At 51.3% G+C, this 23,477-nt stretch overlaps 7 protein-coding genes across 7 annotated transcripts; 4 read left to right on the forward strand and 3 right to left on the reverse strand.

The window, feature by feature from the left end:
- Positions 1–84: 84 nt before the first annotated feature.
- Positions 85–2,359, forward strand: GYP1 (GTPase-activating protein). The gene is made up of 6 exons (XM_024471845.1): positions 85–181; positions 238–253; positions 352–361; positions 440–577; positions 625–1,951; positions 2,002–2,359. The coding sequence occupies exons 1-6, from the start codon at positions 140–142 to the stop codon at positions 2,263–2,265; spliced, it is 1,797 nt and encodes a 598-aa protein (XP_024320771.1). The 5' UTR covers positions 85–139; the 3' UTR covers positions 2,266–2,359.
- Positions 2,360–2,523: 164 nt separating this feature from the next.
- VC83_08291 (uncharacterized protein) lies at positions 2,524–6,956 on the reverse strand (the record flags this gene model as incomplete). Its single annotated transcript, XM_024471846.1, has 1 exon — positions 2,524–6,956. Exon 1 carries the CDS (start codon positions 6,652–6,654, stop codon positions 2,524–2,526), a length of 4,131 nt encoding a protein of 1,376 aa, XP_024320772.1. The 5' UTR covers positions 6,655–6,956.
- A 20-nt stretch (positions 6,957–6,976) lies between these two features.
- Positions 6,977–8,873, forward strand: VC83_08292 (uncharacterized protein). The gene is made up of 2 exons (XM_024471847.1): positions 6,977–7,390; positions 7,451–8,873. Exons 1-2 carry the CDS (start codon positions 7,157–7,159, stop codon positions 8,585–8,587), a joined length of 1,371 nt encoding a protein of 456 aa, XP_024320773.1. The 5' UTR covers positions 6,977–7,156; the 3' UTR covers positions 8,588–8,873.
- Positions 8,874–10,331: 1,458 nt separating this feature from the next.
- On the reverse strand, positions 10,332–13,466 carry PRP24 (Splicing factor; the record flags this gene model as incomplete). The annotated part of the gene is made up of 1 exon (XM_024471848.1): positions 10,332–13,466. One exon carries the CDS (start codon positions 13,464–13,466, stop codon positions 10,332–10,334), a length of 3,135 nt encoding a protein of 1,044 aa, XP_024320774.1.
- Positions 13,467–13,656: 190 nt separating this feature from the next.
- MRPL22 (mitochondrial 54S ribosomal protein YmL22) lies at positions 13,657–14,924 on the forward strand (the record flags this gene model as incomplete). The annotated part of the gene is made up of 3 exons (XM_024471849.1): positions 13,657–13,834; positions 13,889–14,635; positions 14,691–14,924. 3 exons carry the CDS (start codon positions 13,657–13,659, stop codon positions 14,828–14,830), a joined length of 1,065 nt encoding a protein of 354 aa, XP_024320717.1. The 3' UTR covers positions 14,831–14,924.
- Positions 14,925–16,669, reverse strand: VC83_08295 (uncharacterized protein). The gene is made up of 4 exons (XM_024471850.1): positions 16,261–16,669; positions 15,764–16,202; positions 15,519–15,687; positions 14,925–15,469 (listed from the first exon to the last, which is right to left on the reverse strand). The coding sequence occupies exons 1-4, from the start codon at positions 16,271–16,273 to the stop codon at positions 15,041–15,043; spliced, it is 1,050 nt and encodes a 349-aa protein (XP_024320718.1). The 5' UTR covers positions 16,274–16,669; the 3' UTR covers positions 14,925–15,040.
- Positions 16,670–21,888: 5,219 nt separating this feature from the next.
- VC83_08296 (uncharacterized protein) lies at positions 21,889–23,385 on the forward strand (the record flags this gene model as incomplete). Its single annotated transcript, XM_024471851.1, has 2 exons — positions 21,889–22,760; positions 22,805–23,385. The coding sequence occupies exons 1-2, from the start codon at positions 22,100–22,102 to the stop codon at positions 23,383–23,385; spliced, it is 1,242 nt and encodes a 413-aa protein (XP_024320719.1). The 5' UTR covers positions 21,889–22,099.
- Between the last annotated feature and the right edge of the window lie 92 nt (positions 23,386–23,477).

A 23,477-nucleotide genomic window follows, 5' to 3' on the forward strand; every position in this document is an offset into this window, starting at 1 on the left:
AGTCCTAAACCGTGCTTAGCGCGACTTGTCTGTGCCCTTGTGAAGCTCCGATAGACAGCCAGCCTTGGGGATTGATGGATACCGAAGATGCTCAAAGAGGCTTGAGCAATAAAGAGCCTACCCAAAGGCTCCAAAGAAGATGTTTTCGAATTTGGGTAGTGGCAAGAAGCCTCCACAGCAGGTTAGTACATTTACAACCCTTGGAATTCACCAGAAGTGCTAATTCATGTTTCTCAGGAAATGGTCCAGGTTGGTATGTGCTTCCCCCGCCCCTCCCAAGGTTTATTTATTGGGCTTCAGGGCGAGATACAGAGCTCCAAGGATATTGCTAAGTTATTTCTTGTGCTATAGAGAGATCTGAGTATGCTATTCCATTTTGCTTTCGGCGGCCTTTTGAATGCCAAATATAATCCAATTCCAGCCAGCTAACAGGTACCAGCTCAACGTCACCTTTTTGGAGGACTCGAAGCAACGAGAAGAAGCGCCCGTCGTCGGAGAAAAAGGGGGAACGAGACCTGAATATGGTTGTAGGGGCTTCTTATTCTCATGCTGATATGCTCAGCAAAGTCGACTCTATGTATGTACATCACCAGAATCCAGTATGCCCCGCTAATACTCTACAAGGTCATTAGGTTCAAGCTCCTCCCGTCCAAGGACACCACCTCACTCTTCGAATAAATCAGACGGCAGACACGCATCTCAGTTGTCGAAATCAGCTCTTGGGACCACATCTTCCCCGCGGCGAAATTACTCGGGCTTCACGTCCAGCACCAATAATGACTGGGGTGCGAATAGGGAAGAGGATGACGAGGATGAATATGGCTATGATAATAATGATGGGGACGACGACTTTGGACTTCCAAGCGTGTCAAGTACGAGGCGGAAGCCGAAAAAACCGCCCGGTGAAGCTTCCGAGCCTGTTGCTGCCCTCAGTCCATGGAGGACAGACATGGGGCAGTCTTTGGGTGCACGACGATACTCGAACAGTGCAGACATAGCTATCGAGCGCCCAGCACCGTCATACCGAACTACCAAAAAGAGCGAGGGCAAAATCCTCAGACCACAATACAAAGAGATCTTAAGGGACCCAGCGAACTCGTTACATCTCATTCACCACCCGCCGGTGCCAGACGGCGCCACACAGAAAGAAGTAGACGTACACAGCCACCGCATAAATAGGATAAACAAGTTTAAGAAGATATTACAAGCGACCTCGATACCTCTTCAGGAACTACGCTCAGCGTCATGGAACGGAATACCCCAAGAAGTCCGCGCGATGACGTGGCAATTACTGCTCGGGTACCTCCCTACGAGCAGCGAACGGCGAGTAAGCACATTAGAACGGAAGCGCAAGGAATACCTAGATGGTGTACGGCAGGCATTCGAAAGGGGCGGGGGTACACCAGCAGCCCCTGGAAAGGCACGTGGCTTGGACGAGGCGGTATGGCATCAGATCAGCATCGATGTGCCCCGCACAAACCCCCATTTGGAGCTATACGGCTACGAAGCTACGCAGCGGTCATTAGAACGGATATTGTATCTGTGGGCTGTGCGGCATCCCGCGAGTGGCTACGTGCAGGGGATCAATGACCTCGTAACGCCGTTTTGGCAGGTCTTTCTGGGGAGTTACGTGATGGACTGGAATATTGACAGTGGCATGGACCCGGGGCAGTTGCCCAAAGCCGTCCTAGATGCAGTAGAGGCGGACTCGTTTTGGTGTCTAACTAAACTTCTGGATGGGATACAGGACAATTATATCTTTGCCCAACCGGGTATTCAGCGGCAAGTAGCAGGGCTACGTGATCTAACCGCGAGGATAGACAGTAATCTGGCGAAACACCTCGAGAATGAGGGTGTAGAGTTCATACAGTTCAGCTTCAGATGGATGAATTGTCTGTTAATGAGAGAGATAAGCGTGCAGAATACGATTAGGATGTGGGATACATATATGGTAAGTCCCTTCCTCCCCCTTGCTTCCACCCACGCTCACACCCCACACAGGCGGAAGACCAAGGCTTCTCCTCGTTCCACCTCTACGTCTGCGCCGCTTTCCTCGTGAAGTGGTCCGACCGGCTCCTCCACATGGATTTCCAGGAGATCATGATGTTCTTGCAAAGCCTCCCCACGAAGGAGTGGACGGAGAAGGATATCGAGTTATTATTAAGCGAGGCTTTCATCTGGCAGAGCTTGTTCAAAGGGAGTCAGGCGCATTTGTCGGGCGTGCAGAGTCAGGATAGGGGCTTGGGCGGCATGGGTGGCACATAGACACACTATAATAGGGACACAGGTCCCACCGATATTTGGTTAGATAGTATGGGGCAGTGGGCTGGTCACAATGCACTCAGAAATTTCTTGCCAGAAAGTCTCGATTTATGAATCGTCAATATTCTAGAGAAACACTAAGTCCCAACACCACCAAGTTCAACGCCAAACTGAGCCCAGTACCCATACACCGCCCACCCAACATTATAACCATCCATACTCCAACCACCTTAAATATTAACTTCGTACCCTACCCCCCAATCAAGCAAAACTCCCCCGCCCAAACAACCCCCCAATAGCCTTTCTCCTCCCCTCAACCCCCTTCAACAACCTCTCCTGCCTCTTCCTCTCCCCCTCCCTAATATCCTTCGTCCTCTCCTCCTCCCTCGTAAAAAACGCAACCCCCTTCCCCTTCTTCGGCGCCGCCTTACTATCCCCCGCAGGGCCCCCACCAAAACTCCCCGTCGACGACGCAGCCGAGCTATTCGTCGTCGCGCGCCTTAGAAGCGGCGGTACTTTAAACCCCGCCGTAGCAGAGGAGGCTGCGAAGGCCAGGCGCGTCGCAGATGACATCTCGGTGCTGGGCTGGCGTTTGAGCGACATGCGGTCCACTACTGTGGCGCCGCTGTGGCGCCGCGCGAATGGGTCGTGATTCTCCTTGCCCTTGCCGCTGTCGGTGGACCCCGTGCCTTCGATCTCGATGTCAGAATCGCTATCTTCGGCGGGGGCGTGCATCGCGTTCGGGTCGTCGATGAGGCTAGAGACTGAGGCACGGATCTCCGAGAGGCTAGTTGGGCGCTTGGAGGCCAGGGCCTTGGTGCGGCGGAGGTTGGGTGGTAGACGAGCTTGGGGCTCCGTTGTGGCTTTGCGCTTGAGGGCCCCGGAGGCGGTTTCGGGTTGACTGTTGGGCACGACTGTTGCGTCCTGGCTGTCCTCGTCGTTGACGATGGGCTGGGAAGACGCAGCATTCTCGGCGTCAACGATCTCGTCGTCGAGGAAAATCATGTCCTGGTCGTCGCCACGATCCTCGATCGCTCGGAGGAATGCGGCGCGCTTGGGGTTCTCCGCAATCTTGCCGATTTGCTCGTCCTCGAGCAGAGCCTTTCGCATCTTGGCGAACTCGCGGCGCTTCATGCGACGTCTCGCCTCTCCGTCATCATCGGAGTCGCTGAGACCGTAGTCGGCGCCTCGCTTCTTCCTTAACATGCCAGATGTGATGTCCTTGAAGAGCTTGTTGACCTGTTGCTCATCTGCGGCACGCTCGCGGTCGGCGTAGAAAGCGGCCAGCTTCGTCTCATCGAAGTTTTCGCGTTGCTCGTCGTCAATCATGGCCTGCACGGCCTCGTCTTCGCCTTCTGATTCATCATCAGATGCGCCACCAAGACCAGCATATTCGTCTTCGGATTCCGAAGCTTGGTCCTCGACCATTTCCTTGGCGGCCGACTTCTTCTTGTCATAGTCGGCGACGGGAGCCGTCTTAGATTTTTTAGAAGCTTTGCGCATGGTTTCGAAGACGTTGGAGACCTCGAAGTCGTCGACTGGTTCCACTTCCTCGTCGTCTGACAGTACAGGAGCTTGGATTCTGCGATGAAGCTTGCCCTTTCTTTTCATGACGGGTGACTCCATGACAATGTCTTCAGTTTGGTCTAGTTCTGGTGTACCTCCAATCATAACCGTGTCGACAGTGGACTGGGGAGGCTCCGTATAACGGCCCATGATCGGCGACATGAACTTGAAGCCTTCATCTTGAGTTGGCTCGGGAAATTCCGAATACTTGCTTGGAGTTTGCTGAACTAAGCTATCAAAGCCGTGGATTTGTGACTGAGAGAAGTCGAGTTGGATTCCTTGAGTCTCAGCCTGAGTTGCCTGCGTAGCACCGACGTGGTCAATTTGCACTTGGCTGCTCTTGACAATGCCTTGAGAGTCATCATCCATAGTAGGAGTAAATCCGGGAAATTCGGGAGGGGGAAGGTTCCGCAGGAAAGCTAGAGAATCCTGCTGGGAGTCCAAGCGTTGAGATGGTGAGTCCATAGGTGTAGCATCAAAGTCTGGCTGGGTGTCCATGGTGCCAGCAAAAATTTGCGTCAAACCAAGGCCGGCTGGGCCTGCCACAGTGATACCTGGAATGAATGTCTTTGTTGCCGAGCGAAGAACGGACGCCGCAGGAGATGTTGTAGCTGTTGCCTTTGGCCCGGGGGTGTTCATCGGTGCCAGTGCAGGCGACTGTGGAGCTGATACAGCGTCTTCGTCGTCTGAGATAACGTTGGTGTTCTTAGTTCTCCTCCGAGAAACTGCATTTGGTGCGTCTTCTTCATCTTCGTCGTTAATGAGACCACTCGCTTCACCATCGCCTTTTTCTTCTTCTTCCTGATCCTCATCTCCAGATTCCTCATCGTCAACCAGGACATTAGGCCTAGTGGCTTCGTCCATATTCGCTGATGTAGCATCCTCCATCTCTTCGTCTTCCGAGCCACTATGCTCTTCCTCGTCACCGGCTTCTGAGCCAGATGGAGATAGCTGTTGGGAGAACGTCTCTGCCTCTTCTTGCCATTCCTCATCATCACTATCATCCATGTCGAGTGGGTCAACTTCGCCGATGTCCTTCTTGTGCTTCTTCGCAGCAGCCTTTTCCCCCTTTGCGATTTCCTCGCCTTCTCTGCGAGCTTTTGTAATCATGTCCTCCACTTCCTCAAGCTCCTGCGCCCTCTCTTCCGCCGTTTGAACAATGATACCCCTATCACGGAGGGCCTGCAGCCGCTCCTCTCTTTCGCGTGTTGCTTGCTGTCGAGCACGCAGCTGCAAAGATGCTTGTAGCGCAGAATTGCTGATAGACGGCTTCACATTCTTCTTGTTCAAATTATTCGGTGGCGAAGAGATATGTGCTAGCATTCTAAGTGCATGAAGACCATTGGACTCCCGGGCTTTATGAGCTGGGGCGCGGTCGAAAATGGAATCCAGGTCCTTCTTGGATCTGTATTTCCATTCGAGCTGGGGTTTCGACGGAATGATTTCTAAATCATCATCGGAACCAGAGTCACTGCCAAAGCTTACGTTGGCCGAGAACTTTGGTGCTTTTGGCTGGGTGGTGACAGGTTGAATATGGGGAGCTGATTTTGTTGGAGTAGGGGATTGTCGGATGGCCTTGCCTTTTCCGTTGTCGAGCCTGCGGCTTGAGGGTGAAGGTGCGACATGGGAAGAAAACATATCTTGCAATGAAGGGAGCGGGGCCTCCTCATCCTCAGATAACGAATCTTTAGGTAACGAGGCAGTTGATACCTCGGCTGGGAGTGCGGATTTATGAGCTGTGAGACTTGGAGATAGTGGAGAAGTAGGTGGCGTTTCATGCATCTCAACATCGGATTGCCGTGGCGAGCTAGATGTTGCTGGTTCTTCCACAAACCCCACAGGCTTGTAGTTAAACCTCGCGAAGAGACTCGACTTGGTGATCTTCTTTTTTGTCCTTGCCTGGTGGGCCAATTGCATGTTTCGTGCCATGCGTTGTGACTCTCGGTGTATCTCTTCGACGGCTTTCTTGCTAGCCTTCCTCGTTGGTCGAACTTGTTGTGTCAATCGACGTCCTCCATCGTCGTCGCTACCGACTAAGTCGTCGTCCTCAAGTAGTGCCCGTTCTTCAGCAGCGGCCTTCCTCCGTGCCAAATCGGCGGCATCTTTTTCGGCGCGTTCCTGTCGCTTCCTCTCAAGAATCGCCTTGAAGCGGTCGGTCGAAGTTACCGCAGATAGGTCCACAGGCAAGTCCTCCGAGTCGGAATCCGCTGGGGGTGAGCTTCTAGACTTATTGGGACTTGGCGATGGCGATACGAAGAGGCCGCCGCGACCAGAGTCTTGCGACCTTGGAGGGCTCGGCCTGGGCGAACTTTTCTGCCGTATCCGATGATTCGACCTGGACGGAATGACAATACCCTCGTCGTCACTTGCGTCTGCCTGATTTGTGGTTTGTTCCTCCTGTGCGGGCTTTTTCTCGGTCATCAGAGACTGAAGCATCCTCTCCCTTGCAGTCATGCCCTGATCGCCGGCATCACTTGTACTATCGTCGTTCTCTGTCTCCGACTCGGCTGCTGCATCATCTTCGCCCAATGATGTTATACCCAGGAATCTCCTCCTCCTTTCTGCCTTTGCCTTTTCCATATCCTTCCCCTGCTCGACATCACTGTCGCTCATTGCTATGACTTCTTGTTCGTCGGCGTCCATTGAATCGAGCATTCTTGCTGCCAGTCGTCCACGGGCACGAGGTTTAACCACCGCTCCCCCATCAGAGTCATCATCGTTCGATTGTGCTTCACTCGCGAGGTCGGATAGTGGCAAGGTCGCCATCGAATGGATTGGTGAAGACGCCTCGGGAGCAACATCCATCATGGCGACTGGAGCAGCCATTGTAGGCTATGATTCCAGGATGCGAGGAAAACCAAACAATTAATAGACGCTTATTTGTTCATTGGTAAGGTATGTAATAATTTTCGTGTTTATATTGTGTTTGTGTTTGTGTTTGTTGTATTTCAATACTGTGGAATTGGTGGAAGAGATATAAGAGAGCAGTGGCTGGTTTTGAAACCCCGATGGGCGATAAATGGCTGTCAACGCGACGCGACGCGATATTGCTGTCGCGAAGAGCGGCGGCCGCTTCCGTTAAGTGCGCTTGGCGCTAACCTTGAAGGGTCCAAGTCCCCTAATCCCGCCATCTCCAAACATCATACTATAGACTCTGAATGATTAACTTCAACTTCAATATATGGCATAAATCAAGAAGTCCATGTTGTCCTTCAGGACGCTGATATATTGTATTATCTTCTCATAATAGCGAAATTTATTCGTGCCCGAGAGAAGAGAACCGTTTTCGATAATTACCACCAAGTACCTTAACCAGACACCATACACTATGGGTCGTGTAGACCTCCGGCGCTTCAACGCCAACAATTGGGAAACTCTCAGAAGATACCCTTTGGCTGAGATCTCAGGGGCCCTTGGGGACCTAGGCACTCTTCTCCCGCTGATGATAGCCCTCGCCCTCCAAAACTCCATATCCCTTTCCAGCACCCTCGTCTTCTCCGGACTATGGAACATCCTAACCGGAGCCATTTTCGGAATCCCACTCCCGGTGCAGCCGATGAAGGTAGAGTCGCCTCCATTTCATCTTGTTATAATAGGGAAGAGGAAACTAAGTGAGGATTAGGCCATAGCTGCAGTTGCAATCTCGAGATCCTTCACAATCTCCGAGACCGTATCGGCGGGGTTTTTCGTGTCAGGCATTGTCCTCATATTTAGCATCACTGGGCTACTACACTGGTTCACGAGTGTCATCCCTACTCCGGTCGTGAAAGGGATCCAAGTTGGAGCTGGAATGTCGTTGATCTTGTCAGCTGGAACATCGCTCCTTCAACCACTCGGCTGGACCTCGCCGTCGTGGGCAGACAACCGGTTCTGGGGAATTGGGGCATTCCTGGCACTTCTCTGGACTCACTGCTTTCCACGGTTTCCTTACGCACTCATAATTTTTGTTATCGGGATTGTTCTGTCATTTCTACTTACGGGACCTTCCTACTTGCCGTCGTTGGCAATTTGGCATCCCCAGTTTCTGGTCCCATCGTGGAGTTCGTTCAAAACGGGAGCCATTGATGCTGGGCTTGGGCAGCTTCCTCTTACCACTTTGAATTCAGTTATTGCTGTTTCATTTTTATCTGCTGATCTCCTGCCTCATCTTCCAGCACCGTCAGTGACCTCTCTAGGTCTCAGCGTTGGACTAATGAATCTAATTGGAGGTTGGTTTGGCGCAATGCCCGTTTGCCACGGCTCCGGAGGACTCGCAGCACAATATCGTTTCGGTGCTCGAAGTGGGGCCGGTATTATCGTTCTTGGGCTGTTCAAGGTAGTCATGGGTCTCGTATTTGGTGAAACGCTGGTCGGTTTACTACATCAGTATCCGAAAAGCCTACTCGGTGTTATGGTGCTCGCTGCCGGAATAGAGTTGGCGAAGGTTGGTGAAACGTTGAACAACGGCGCCAGAGACCTGTGGGAGGAGTCGGAGGCCAGGGGGCCGTCGGTATTGCAAGGTGGTTCGGTAGCAAATGCGTTTAGGATACCGACTGATGAGGAGAGGGTGCAGAGGTGGACAGTGATGGTGATGACTATTGGTGGGCTTCTGGCCTTCAAAAATGATGCCGTTGGGTTCCTCGCTGGAATGTTGTGCCACTGGGCGTACAATCCTCCGTCTATATTTAGCCGCCAAACAGGATCACGGTGGAACTTCAACGTCCCTAAAATCCGATGGAAACGCAACACAGAGGAGCAGCAACTGTTGTCGTCGCCTTGATTAGAAGTCTCGTATTGGCTTTAGCAATTTAGAACTTGGGGTTCGCCGTCCATCATTCATGTATGGCGAAAACCCAATACAAGGGTGCTGTTAGTCAGTGACAAATGAAATAGAAGCTTCGTGAGAGTACCAGTCTAGGCATTGGTCCGGGAGGCCTAGTTCAAATAGACATTCTTGAAAAACAAAGTAAAGAAAAGCGTGGAAGCTGCCGTCCCAATATAAGTTGATGGGGATAGATATTATCATTCCATAAAGTGTGAGTAAACTCAAAAACAAAAAATAAAAGGAGTGTACCGGATTTGAACCAGTGAGTTATTTGTATCCACCGGATTGCTTTCAGTTGATAGACTTATACCCAACGTACAGTGAAAGTTTACAAATCAGGTCTGTTACCGTTACGCCAAACACCCCTTTGGCCTTATAGCCTTTCGGTTGGTCGTATTTGGTGCTAGGGATAGGGGGGGGCTGGGAAGGGGGCTAGTAGGGAACAACTTACAGAGCTTACAAGGAAAGACCTTACGTTCGAATGGACAAGCAAGGCAGAGGCTGCTTTTCAGGAACTTAAGACGAAGTTCACAGAGGGGCGAGTTGTGAATGGGCGAAAGGGGGAACAAGGGGATATCTATTCGTAGATACGAATATTTGGTGAATTTTTATATTCTACACCCCCTTTCCCAAGCCAACCACCCGACCTCCATCCCCAGGCCACCTACCCCCCCTTCTAGCGAACCCCCCCCCTTTCCCAAGCCAACCCTCCAGCCTCCATCCCCAGGCCACCCTCCCACCCATCTAGCGAACGCCCCCCCATTTATAAACCAACTTAATCACATTCCTCCCAGCGGCACAGTGGCGCAGTGGTAGTACCACTGTCTGGACAATCTGGCCAGCGCAGGATAAGGGAGGTTATGGATTCGACACCCGGATGACAGAAAAAAATAAAGAAAGGGTTTGGAAACGATCAATAACGACAAAAAGTAAAATCACAAAGTTGATTTTCTCCCTCATCAGATATCAAAAGATATCTGATGAGTCTTTTGCACTTTTGAGCTTTGAACTTATCTTTTTGTTATGAGGTTTGCTACTCAATGTCGCGGCCGAAGTGAACAAGCTGTATGGCCTTTCCAATACCAACAGCTCGACAGCATCAGGCTTTTGCATTTTTTAAGATTCTGACTTATTTTTTTGCTATGGGTTTTGGTACCTACACGAATATTATTATTTTACCATTATTGCCAAAACAATAAGTTAACGAACTTAACAAATAATTATATATAAACATAACCATGAGATTGCATTATATATCCAGTATTAATCCAAAGAACTCTTATCTCGGTCCAAATTCACGTCGTGGGCCCAGCCGCCTTTCTTTCCCCAGAACCGAGGGGATGTGATTCAATGGGAGGGCTATGTTATGAATCAAAAGTAAAGAATTACAGCACACGATGTAACTTTGGAACCCACATTTGAGTGGATAATAAGTTTATATTTGAACATTAATGCCCGTATTCCAGCGAGAGTTGCTACGTTAACTGAGTTTTAGACACCTCCCCTCTCCAAATGCAGAAAAATCAACCCTCCCCCCTCTTATAAGATAACTAATGCCCCCCTCCTACAATCAACCGCCAAAAATAAAGCCTTGCGCCGCCCAATAGTCCGGTTCTATTTGGTATTAGTTTTTCGTCGTTTTTCATGCTCTTTCCTTTCTTAGACTTGGTCTCGCCAAGGTCCTATTTCCAAACCCTTTCTACCCCTGTTGATTACGTCCGTCGCCGGCATCGCCGCCTTCGCCGCTCTTGAGAAACATGGCCTTGAAATCTGCATTGCTCTTCACCCCATTTTTCTCCCCAGACTCCGCGCTATTCCCATTTACGCCACCAGCAGCCGCCTTGCTGGGTCCCTTAAATCCCAAGCCCCTCTTCACACCTAGCCCTCCTCTCCCGCCGGCTCCGGGCCGACGAACCGTTGGTCCCGCCTGCATAAACGCCGTGCGCTGTTCCGGCTGCGCTTCAGTCTTCTTCCCCCCCCCCCCAATCACAATACGATCCGTCTTCCGTTCCCCCCCCGACGCGAACAGGTCCTTCAGTCGCCCAGTTCTCAGTCGTCGCCCGCCCACAATCTCATACCCCTCGAGCCCCAGGCTCGCCTTCCCGGCTGAAGCAACATCCTCAAACTCAACGATCGCACCCTGGTGGTCAGGTCGCAGCACGAGCTTCACCACGCGCCCGTACGGCGCGCAGATAGCCGATAGGCGGGCATCGTTCACCGTATCCGGCACGTTGAGAAGCGTGATGGTACGGGCTGTGATCTCGGCTCTGGACTGTCCAGCAGCGTGCGCGTGGTTGTTAGCCGCAGCCGGTGACCCAGCACCCGACATCCGGGAGTCAAGGTCATTGCTCGGTGCCGGGGATCCCGCAGCCGAAGTGCTAGTGGTAGCCGTGGCCTTGAAATTTGTCGGGGTCGCGAGCTCGACGGTTAGAACCTGGGACCAGAACTTCGTCTTATCTAGCTCGAGGGCCTTGGTGGCTTCTTCTGCCTTGGCGAAGACGACGAAGGCGGAGCCTTTACTCTTGCCCGCGATGTTGCGGAGGATCCGGACAGATTCTACAGCGCCGTATTTCGAAAACACGGCCTGTAGGTCGTCCTCGGACGCGCCGCGGTCAAGGCCGGCAATGTGGATCTCGCGGCCCTCAAGCATGGCGCCCTCGCGCGGCTTCTTGCGGCTAGGGTCCGAGTATTTAGCCTCGAGTTTGTATTTGCCTTCGAGCAACTTGCCATCGAGGGCAGTAGCAGCCGCCGCGGCTGCGGCAGTCCTGAACGAGACATAGCAGAAGCGGCGGTGGGTGTTATACTTGAGACTCGGCCAGCGGAAAGAGAAGATTTCACCGCAGTCTTTAAACAGGTTGCGCAGGTAGTCCTCGTCGGCGGTGGGCGGGTAGTTGGTTACGTAGAGCGTGAGGCCCGTGCCTGGTACGACAGATATCTGCTTATCGGCGAAGTATTTGTCATCGCGGAGGAGAGCGGATTGGACATCTTCGACGGAGCGGAACTCGATCAATGCGGTTGCCGACTGCTTGTCAGATTCAGGTTTGAGTGTAAGATTGTTGATGTGTCCGTATTCCTTGAAATACTGTCTCACCTTCGTCTGAGTAGCCTCCAAAGGGAGGTTAGAGACGAGGATGCTTGTATTTTCGCGATCGCGTTTGACACTTTGTGCATCTAAATCTTCGCCTCCTGCCTTAAATTTTTTGGCGGCATTGCCATCCACTTCAGCAGCAGCATCTCTTTTCCTCTTCGATCCCGACGGCGATTCATCAGCTGCGATAGCTTCGGCGGGTTGGACAAGTCTTTGCTGCTCTGCATAGGCGGCAGCTGCCTCCGCCGCCTCCCGCTGTCTCCTCTTCGCCACTCCTTTACTGTTTCGGTGAACAAAATCGATGGCGTTTGCGACGTCAACTGGAAACTCGTACGTGCTACAATGCGAAAGGTACATCTCCATAATCTTCTCTGGCCAATCCAAGGTCCGTCTCTGGATGGCCTGCTTGAGCAGAGCAGCTGCGAAGGGCCGAGTGTTGTCTGTATGTGGCATATCCATCTCCCACTGGTAGTACCTCAGCCAAAACTCGTAACTATCGCCGTGCGGCTTAACCAAATCATGCCACTGCGAGCGTGCTTCAGTAATCAGACCTTTTTGCGTCAAATACTGAATCCAGCACCGTTGAATCTGGAAGGTAGGGTCGCCTTTGGCATTCTTTCGGTCGGCAGGCTCTCCCCAGTGCTCCACGCCGTCAAGGGCTGATGGCATTCCAACATCCGCAAGATCACCATCCTCGTCAGTGGCATCCCTATCAACAGCCCTGCGCCGTAGATAATTACACCACGCACCGTACACCATGTACACATCTGTCATGCCATTGCGGTCTAGCTGGTCAGAGCTTGTGGCGGCATGCTTAATCTGCTCTACATCTCTGAAGTCAAGATGTTCGATCTCAGCGCGCAGCATGTATCGTGACCATAGCATTCCTGACCATGGGCAGTGCTTCACCGATCTCTGCAGAAGCTGAAGAAGGTCGGGGCAATCCTGTGGACGGCCATGGGACGCCCCAATGTAGCCATTGACAGCACCAGCATAATCTTCCCACAGCGTAACATCAGTAGGGAGAATGAGGAGTGCTCTTTCGTAAAGCGCAAAACACAGAGCAGGAATTCCGTTCTTCTTTCGGCTCTGGATCGTCTCCCACTCTAAGTATTCTGTAAGAACAGCCTTTTGCTTCTCCTTATCGCCAGACTGTACAGATCGTACGAGGCTCAACTCCTGGTCCTCACGCTGTCCGTATATCTCCTTGGCATTCTTCGCGAGCTGTGTACTCCACACCATCGTCTCCTCCCAGTGCGCTTCGTCGTATCTCGTCACAAACGTAGAGAAGGCCTGAGATGTCTCCTCCCACGTCGCATGCGGCACCTGCAGTCGATCCAGATACAAAGCCTTCACGCGCTCCACAGCCGCTGGCGATGGTGCCTTGGCTAGCAGCCACAGCTCGAGCGATATGTATCTGTTCCACAGGGAATGGCTGTCGTCAAGGCGGTAACGGATAGCATGCGCGCCCTGCTGCCACATATCGATGGCGGTATTGAGAGAGAAGACCTCCTGGCCCAGGTGCTGCTCCTCCTCTGACCAGCCCGCATCGGAGGACTGGCAATCTGTGTGTAGCGACCAGATCCATTCGCAGTATTGCACCCACAATCGCAGGCTGTATGGCTCGGCGCTCACGGCTCGCTTGTACAGCTCCACGACCTCGACTCGCTGCTCTAGGTTGGCAGCGCTGCGACTGCCCTCGTCCACGAGCGACACCCACGCATCCTCTCCTACAGGTTCACCCATGGTCGTCTGTTGGTCGTCATGGAAGGGCTTGGCGCCAGGGTCCGTTATAAAGCCAGCTTGGTCGTCGAAGGTTGTCAGGTATGCGACCTTGTGAGTACGAAGATTCGACGAGATGGGAGAGCAGTTGTAAGGCTTCTAGTAAATCAACGCGTCTGTTCGGATTGCGCGCGATCATGGCGATGTGCAAATGATGGCCGGAAGCGGACTAGCGCTGGTGTTCTGCCCAGCTTACCCGCCTTGGCCTGGCTCGAAATTCTACGGCGCCGAGACGGCAAACAACCTCGCGAGCCGCAGGAAAATCATCAATGCAATGCTCAGCACCAGCAATATGAGCCTCCCTCTGCGTACCAGGCGGGTGGCTACCTCTGGTGCGTCTTAATAACCTCCAATGCCAACAACCCAGTGCTAATATTTTCATCTAGTCACCCCCTTCACCTCCTCGATCCCCCAATACCGCACAGCATTTTGGAGCTCAAAAGGCCGCGATGAGACCCCCTCGAAACCCGCTCCCCGCGACCAGCTCCACGAAGAGTTCGTAAAAACCAAATCCTCCACCCCAGTGGCCCCGAAGCGCGGCGGCCTCGCCTCCTCCTCCATCTTCGAAGACGAAGCCGTCGCCGGCCGCGTCTCCACCGACACTGGCCCTGTCGGAATCACGCGCAATCCGCGCAATATGGCCGCAGCACTCGATCCCGACCCAAGCAGCCGCGAGCGCTGGCAGCGCAAGATGGTTATTCGCGAGATCACGGCGCGCGGGCGGCTGAGCAAGGCCGAGACGCTGAAGCGCTCGGAGCGCGTCAGCCACAGCAAGAGCCACAATTACCAGACGAGCGTCAAGAAGTTGGGGCCGTTGGCGAGGCAGATTACCGGGAAGCCGCTGGAGGAGGCGATTGTGCAGATGCGCTTCTCGAAGAAGAAGGCTGCGCAGGGGGTTAGGGAGCACTTGGTGCATGCGCGCAATGAGGCGATTGTGAGGAGAGGGATGGGGCTGGGGAAGGAAGAGGGCTTCAAGGCTGTGCAGATCATGACGAAGGATGGGAAGAGGATGAAGATTGAGGATCCGTCGCGGTTGTACATCGAGCAGGCTTGGGTTGGGAAGGGTGATTACGGAAGAACTCCTGATTACAGGGCACGTGGGCAGATCAACATTATGAAGAACCCTACAACGCGTAAGTCTGAGCTGAGATGAAGACGGTGTTGTTGAAAATATACTGACTGTCGCAGATATCCACGTCGTCCTCAAGGAGGAAAAGACACGTATCCGCGAGAACCATGAGTGTGAGGCCAAGATCGCTGCACGAAAGACGTGGGTTCAACTCCCGAATCGCAAGATTACGTCTCAGAGGCAGTTCTACAGCTGGTAGAAGGGTCGTCGGGTGCGAATGGAACTTGTAGACTGTAGAATAGGCATATTTACTGTACAATACTAAACTAGACTAAACTAGATTTTTCAAAGATCATGATATGGAGTGTATAATACTGCGCAAATGGCCCCAAATTCAGTATGTTGCGTGTCGGTTCAACGAACAAATCCAAGGTTCGATCCTGACGAAAAATGTCCTTCAGCGTTCTCATCATAGATTAGACTGCCGAAGTTGGAGAAGCAGGTCAACTGCTTCCTTCGCTGTCCCCCACGAGGCCTGGTACCCAGCACCTCCAGCACCATAACTATGGACGACAGTCCTCCCATCCATAGCCTCCCTCCCTACCCTCGCCCCTCCCTTTCTGCTCGGCCTCAGCCCAAGACCATGCTTAATGACCTTCAAATCCTCTGGCTTTCCCAGCTCGGGACAAAGCTCACAGCAGCGCCTCTTGATGTCTTCCGCGAGATCAAGGTTCACTTCTCCCGTCCACACGCCATCCAGTCTGCAGCCGCCTAGGATGACGCCTCCATGCTTGCCACGAGGGAAGACGTAGGTGGTATCTGAGTGCGTCCGTTGTGGCGAGCGGAAGTACATCTTCTCTATTGGCGTCTTCGGGCTCTCGACGAGTATGACTTGCCCCTAGATGCTGTCAGCAACGGCCTGTAGCACAGATACTTGTCAAATATACCATAGTTGGGTAAAGTTCCTTATCCTCGACTCCCTTGAGGCTATAGCTGCCTATTCCTGTGCAGTTCACGAACCCCTCTGCTTCCGGAAACTCCTCAAACACCTCCTTGATGTCCCCAATTACCTTTCGGCGAACCTCTACACCAGCCTTAATCGCCTCCGTAAGAAGCCTGATCAAAATTAGCCCCTCTTCCATCTCCTCTTTTCTGTGGCCTCTCCTCCAAATACCGAAAAAGGAAGACCTACCAAGGCAAATACGTCGTAACATCCACCACAAAAGTATCCAACTCATACCCAAACTTCACCCCCTCAGGCAACTCCTTTACCTCCCTCAACCCCCCCACAAGCTCCTCGTACCAAATCTTCCCATCCGGACTCAGCACCCCCGCCTCCTCTCTCTCCTTATCAAACATCGCCCGAATCGGCATCCTCTTCACCCCCGCCTCGGGCCTCCCATCCGCCAGCTCCCCAAACTTAACAAACGTAACCGCATCCCGCACCTCTGCGCGCCCTCCATCAGTCGCCACGCTTAGCCAGTTCGCGCCCGCCCAGGGAGAGGCATATGTGAGTGCTAGGTCGCCGGGGAGGTGGTGCGCGAGGAGCAAGATGCGCGCGCTTGGGGAGTGATTTTGGAGGGTTAGGGCTGTGGTGAGGCCGATGACTCCTCCGCCGAGGATTATATAGGCTAGTATTGTCAGATTGAGCTGTTTGAATGACTGTGAGGGGATTGTGAGGGGACGTACTTGGTTGACCCATAGCTACGGGGATGGCGAGGCTGCGGGTTTTTATGAGTCGGAATTTTTTTTTTCCCGACTGGATAGGATGCTAATGCGTAGTTTCTGCAATCTGCTGATATATTAAGAGATATTATCTGACAAAAGAAGTATGAGCAAGAAGTATGATTGAGTCGAAAGTTCTAGTCTCCGAAATCGCTGTGGTATTGCCGTCGCAGATGCAGATGCCCATCTGCCCCTCATTCAGCCTTGTCTTGGTAAATGGGAAATATTGGTTCTCCACCAAAATTATTGGACATACCACAGTGAGGCTGGCTCAGTCGGGTATGCCGATAGGTGAGATAGTACGCCACTTATACCATATAATATTATTGATTGGGAGGGAGTGAGGTTGTGTGGTATGATGTCTTCACCTGACGCTCTGAAAGGGAGAGAGGGGTGCGGCTGAACGTGGAGGAACGGCAAACCATTACCAGGGAGAGAAGGGCGTTCATATGAGATACAAAAATAATCAATGGGTCAAGGCCTAAAGGCGAATAGGTTCATTCATTATTTTTCCCAAAGGTAAATAGGTTCAATAATGCTCCCACTCAACAAGTTATTATCCAAAGTGCCTCGAGCTATTACAGGCTCCGGTCGAAAGGCTGTGGCAGATTGGGGCTTTAACACGAAGGCATCACATCTCAAGCTTGTCTACCAACTGCGATAGACTGGAGATGGGCGTTCATACTTTACTTATGGCTATGGGGATTGAGACAATGCGAATCAGAATGGAATAGGAGCTAGCATCCAGAGATGCGATGGGGCCAACTTCATTGCTCCTTCCCTCCTTGTCCTTGGTTGGTCCCTCCTGTGCCGCCCCTTCCTGTCATAGTACCTTCCTGTCGTTGCTCCTTCCTGCCGCCGTTGCTCCTTCCTCACGCCAAACCTTCCAGCAACAAGTTCGCTCCTTCCCGACCCTCTACCCGCAGCCTCTATTCCCCTTGCCATCTGCTAAACAGCCGCCTTGGTGTAGAATAGACGCGTCGTTGCCCCTGTTACAAATCTCCCGCTCCGTCAACTTGCCACGCACGTATATATTCATATTTATATTATAACAACTAGCATCTTGTATTCCCACATCCAACCCTCGGGGAGGAAGATTCTGCGCGAGCGGAATCTAAGGCAATCGCAACTCCCGTTGTGGTAGCGAGTGTTGTTCTTGCACTAGCGGGCGTCTCATTTTGTTTGGGACATACACTAATCCTTTGAATCGGATCAATCCTTGTTCATCGATGGCGAAGTCGCCTTCGGTTTTTATTAAGACTCGCTTTGCACATTCATCTGTTGCATAAGCTTTCTTGAGTCTTTCTTCCAACTCCGAGTTCTCCACAGTGGCAATCGTGGCTAGCAACTCGTTGTATTGCATTCCTGCATCTGTTTTCTTCAATATGGCTCTAGGTCTTTCCTCTTTAGGGCCGATGTAGTCAGTCCTTCTGCTAAGAGCATCGGCTCTTGCATTCTCAGAGCCCTTGCGATATGTAATCGTGAAGTTGTAGGCTGCGAGTGTCTCTGCCCATCGGACTTGTCTGCGGTTTAAAACCTTGGTTGTGGTGAAGTATATGAGATTCTTGTGATCCGTCCATACCTGTACTGGGTAGGTCGATCCTTTAAGATATACTCGCCATTGCTCAAAAGCAACGACAATAGCTATCAGCTCCTTGTCGTGGATGTCATAGTTGAGCTCTGCAGGTGACAGTTTTCTAGAGTAATATGCAACTGGCTTAAGCTTCTTGTCTTTGTCTGGCTGACTTAGACAGGCTCCAATCGCGAAGTCAGAGGAGTCTGTCTCTAAGACAATCCTCTTTGCAGGGTCGAATGTGACTAGGATAGGTGCTTCTGTGAACTTCGTCTTAAGTTCCTGAAAAGCAGCCTCTGCCTTGCTTGTCCATTCGAACATAAGGTCTTTCCTTGTAAGCTCTGTAAGTGGTTGAGCTACCTTGGAATATCCCATAATAAACCTCCGGTAGAAGTTGGCAAAGCCTAAGAAGGCTTGTACTTCTTTGACCGTGGTTGGTGTTGGCCATTCCAACACTGCTGTGACCTTTGCTTGGTCCATTTTGATGCCATGCGTTCCGACAATGTAGCCTAAGAATTCTACTTGATCCTTGTGGAATTCGCATTTTTCTGGCTTGAGGAGTAACCGATGCTCCTTTAACTTCTGTAATACCTTCTGAACATGACCAATGTGTTCCGTTGGGTCTCCTGAGTAGACTAAGATATCGTCTAGGTAGACGATAACAAACACATCCAAGTATTCATGGAGAGCTGCATTCATGAGCCTCTGCATGGATGCTGGTGCATTTGTTAGACCAAAGGGCATAACCAAGTATTTGAACAAGCCATAGCGGGTGCGGAATGCTGTTTTCCACTCATCCCCTTTCTTGATTCGAATCAGGTTATAGGCGCCTCTGAGGTCCAGCTTGGTAAATATCTTGGCTCCCTGGAACCGATCGTGTAGTTCGCTTATCAAAGGTAAGGCATATCTATCTTTGATAGTGACATTATTCATTCCTCGATAGTCCATGCAGAGTCTTAGCTTCTTGTCCTTCTTTGGCACAAATAGTATTGGACTTCCTGCTGGTGATGTCGATGGTCGAATGAACCATTTTGCGAGGTTCTCGTCAATGTATTCCTTCAGTATGTCCAGCTCTGCTGCTGACATCTGATATATTGGTCCGAACGGTGGACTCTTTCCTTCCATGATAGGTATCTCATGATCCCATGGTTGGTGCTTAGGAAGCGCCTCTTCGTTAGGGCCTTCCTGGAATAACTGCTCGTATTCCTTATACTCCACTGGTATTTGCTTCAGTGAGGATGCCTGGGCTGGGTCATCAGACTCGGTGGTCGCACATAACTCCTTCCGGTCTTTGGAGGTTTTCTCCTTCTGCGGCATGTCCGTTCGTTGTTCACATGCGCATTGGCTCATCACAACTTTCTCATTCCGCCAGTCGATCTGGGGGTTGTGTTTCTTGAGCCACGGTACACCAAGTATGCATGCATGATTGTCCATGTGCACGATATCAAACTGTATCGTTTCCTTGTGTCCGCGTAGCATGACCATTTCTAATGGGACCGTCTCGTGGGTCACCATTCCATTGTTAGTTGAGATGGGCTCTCCATCTACAACCATTAATGGGTATGGATCGGTCTTCAGCTGCATCCTGAAACCGTGTGTGTCTGCTACTTTCTTTGTCATAAAGTTGCCCGTTGCTCCTGAGTCTATCATAGCTCGGAGGTGTTGCTGTTGTATCTTAGCAACCACATATAGCTGCATGCCGCCCATTGTGGCGCATAGCTGGTTTGTACTAGGCCTCTCTGTGTCGCTCGCCAGTGGCCTACTGCCGAGGACTCCTAGTTTTTTGAATCGTCTGAGGAATAACCGTCTGAGGAAAATCCATCATGTTCACCATATTCTAATGGTCGTAGAAGTGGTGTCCCTTCTCTTCTTCGTTCTGCTTCACGGCGTAGGCGTTCGTGTGCTTCTAACACTCGTGTTCCCTTTTCTTCTCTTGGGATGCTTTCCTGCTGGTGAGGGTATTCCGGTCGGCACCTCACTGTGCGAACTGCAACCTCCCAGTATTGTGTAGTGTCCTGCCAGCTCATTGGTGGCTTGGGCACAGGAATTCTTTGATCGACCGTCTCCTGAAGCATGGCTTCCTTGAAGGTTCTTACTGCTCCTGGCAGTTGTTCCTTGAAGAGAGTCTTACTTGCTGTCTTCTCAAATGCTTGTAACCATTGCTTTTGAGAACTAGTGAGCTCCTTGTCATCGTTCTTGTCTTCTCTGTTTGACAAGTGGAATTCCTCGAGATCCTGAGTAGTAATACTCCAGTTCTCTTTTCCTTTTAACGTGGCACATAGCTGTCCTCGTGGGGGCTTGCACCCGCCTTGACCTTGCCAAGTAGCATTAAGCTGTTTGCCATACTTTTGTCCTCCATTCCCTTTCTTTGACTGTCTGCAGTTTCGCGCTATGTGTCCAGGCTTATTGCAGTTGAAACAGAGCCGTTCTTGGAACTGTCGCTCCTTGTTGGGATTGTGGGGTTTGCCATTAGGCTTGAAAGTAGCGTCAAGTTCCATAGGTTGGGGCCAATGACTCTTTGTTTGTCCTCTCTTCTGAGTCCAGTGTTGACTAGGTGGTCCCCCTTTCTTCTCGAGTTGCCGTTCGTAGTGACGATTGTCAATCTTCTGAGCCAATTCAATCATCTCTCTAAGGTCATCTGGTTTGTCAGACCTTGAGATTTCGTCCTTCACATGGTCTTTCAGACCTGCGTAGAATTGGTCACAGATAGCCTCGTCTCCCCAGTTGGTGAGTGTTGCATGCTGTTGAAACTCAGCGGTGTATGCAACTGCTGACCCTCTCTGCTTGAGAGCCTGGAGTGCCCTGACTGCATTTCGTCGTTCATCAATGTCTCCGAAGTTTGCCTTAAGCGTTTTGAGGAATCCGTTCCAGGATACAAAAATTTCCTTCGTTCCTTGGCTAGCTAAGGTGTTGCATTTTCCGTCGGGTGTTCGATGGTTCATGTAGTCGGCGAGGTAGTTAGAGATCCATTCTGAGGCTGGTCCTCGAAAGAGTGCCACAGCCCATAGGACCTGTTCCACTTCTTTGTTGAAGTGTTTGGCGTTAAACGCCATCCATAGCTCTGTCTGGATGATGAAGCTCTTAAGCTTCTTGCGATCCCCATGAAAGGTGTCTGGGAATGCAATCTTCAACTTGTCTGAAGGGTGAGCCTGTGGGGCTTCGATGGTAGGTTCAGTAGCAGCCTTCCCCTTCAATCCAACATTTGATCCAGTATCGTCTCCAGCCATGTTGCTTTGTGTGTAAGCTGGTACCTCGTGGAAGTGGTGCTCAAAGTGTAACGCTGACTTCTAAATGATAGAAGACACAGAGGTTTCTTGCGTAAGGTTGACTTGACAGAGGAGGCAGGGGATTAGACACAGGCTTTCCAAGTAACACGTTACAGTATTGTAAAGAATACTATATTGAGTTGAGCACGAAGCTCCTATCTAAGGAAATACTATCTACTTATATAGTGGCGTCGTGCCTCATGGGTAATCTGGATAGTTGGCGGATAGCTAGATATTCAGGATAGTTTGTGGATAGCTCAACTATCCATTAGCCCCGTCACATGGCAGCCTACCCCGCTTCCCACTGTGACTCACACGTCACGTTACTAGGCCCTGGCCCTGTAACCATGACATCATGTTACTATAGCCGTAACAAAAGGGTGCATCGCAAATAATGCATCAATTAGCATTGTTAAAAGCAGAGAACCAAAACCTGCGACAGACAAATGAAGTGCTAAGCAAGCGCCGGAGAGCTAAAAAAACACGACTACAGCAAGGAGGATCACTTAGTCAACAGGTAGCACAGGAGCTACAGGACGAGAGGGACATTGTGCAGCAAGTAGAGCAAGAAATAAGGGCAAGTAGTGGTCGGAAGCCAAGGGAAGAAACTCTTGTATGCGACACTCACTTGTGGAGGACGTTACTCGATATATGCATTAAGTCGATATATTTTTGTGGATCCGAGGCATCGACTTATCGTATTTTTACTGTAGTCACATTAAATTAAGCTTTTTAGTGTGCCTGCCAGTCTGAGTCAAAGTTTAATATCATACGGTGATTGGACACTAAATTACAAGTGCGACCGACACCTAGTAGACCACATGAAAATCGCCTATTATCAGCCTGTAATTATAAAATCGTTGTATACCGTGGTCTAGATTTTGTCTGGCTTTTTATTGTGATACCTCAATCTATCGTGCGCCAACCGTGACCGTATTGACACCTACTCTCAATCCATTACAAAATGCCGCCAACCATACCGCCATGTATTGCCTCATCATTGTCAGCCGACGACCAGGAGGAAGTTTTGGCACTGACAATGAGGTCAGTGTCTGCGTCGACCGCGTTTTCGTCTCTGCCAAGTACAAGCTCGACTTCAGACTTTGTTAATGCGAAGATTGAGAGCCTCGCAGCCGATATAGCTGCGGGAAGTCATCTCAAGGAAGCCCTCCGTGACGCCAAGAAACGAAAGGCTGTGGCAGAGAATGACTTTATTGAGACGATGAGCAAGACGGAGGCGGAGTTGGCGGAAGCAGAGAGAGAGCTGGTGGTGGTCAAGCGCCAAAAGAAGATGATCGTCGATGACCTTGATGAAATGTTACCCAATTTTGATAGCCTCGGAAGCGCATACGCTGTGACCATCACGTCTCGAATCATGGCCGCTACCTGTCGCCAGAGAAAGGGAAGGCCATTCAATCAAAAGGCATTCGCCCAAGGCGTGCTGGATTATTATGGGGCAAAGAGGAAGACAGACAGTGGCGGCTCAGAGAAATATTGTCACTTGACGGGGTGGCACGATGCAGAATTCGTCAAATGCGCGCACATCGTGCCGAAATCCCTAGAGTCGGATGAGCTCGCATACCTATTCGGTGTGCGAGAGACAGTACTATCAGAGTCGAGAAATGGTAAGCCTGTCTGTCGTGTCATGGAACCTGCTAATAAAGAGTAGGACTAACTCTTCTTCGATCCATCGAGACCGCCCTCGACAATGGCGGAATAGTCTTTGTTCCCGACAAGCCGGCTCCAGGGGAGGATACCGTCTGGAGATGCCTATTGCTAAAGCAGGACAAGGCATCGGATGAGTATCTGAAGCCTAGAAAGTGGAGGGAGCTCGACGGGAAGGAGCTTACGTTCCTGACGCCCAATCGCCCAGCCCGTCGATACCTCTACTTGAGGTATATTATTACTCTTCTCTACCAGAAGAGAGAAGGGAATATGGACTGGGTCGATCAAGTACTCAACCGGACTGATGCAAGAGGGTATATGTGGGCTACGCCAGGCGCATACCTTAGGAAGACCATGCTTGTCATGCTCGCCCGCAAAGTGTCCGACCACTTCTACCCAGAGGCATTCTATGGGCAGTCGACTTTTGACAATGCCGACGGATGTCCTGGCCGCAGCGCTGAAGCCGAAGAAGACCTAGCGATGGGATTTAACCTGAGGATCGAAGACGCATTTGCCGAGGCCAAGCAGAATAGCAAGGGCGAGGAAGAGTCGGGCGGCGAATCGGACGGCGACGAGGGTGATTAGTGAGTGTTCTGTGGGTACAGAGGGGGCCATTGCTGCCCCCCTACCCGTCCTTTTTGTTTGCTTGTGTTATTTGGTAGTCAGCTGGTGTATCG

This window comes from Pseudogymnoascus destructans (assembly GCF_001641265.1).
Source record: "Pseudogymnoascus destructans isolate 20631-21 unplaced genomic scaffold scaffold_24, whole genome shotgun sequence".
NCBI classification, from domain to species: Eukaryota; Fungi; Ascomycota; class Leotiomycetes; order Thelebolales; family Thelebolaceae; genus Pseudogymnoascus; species Pseudogymnoascus destructans.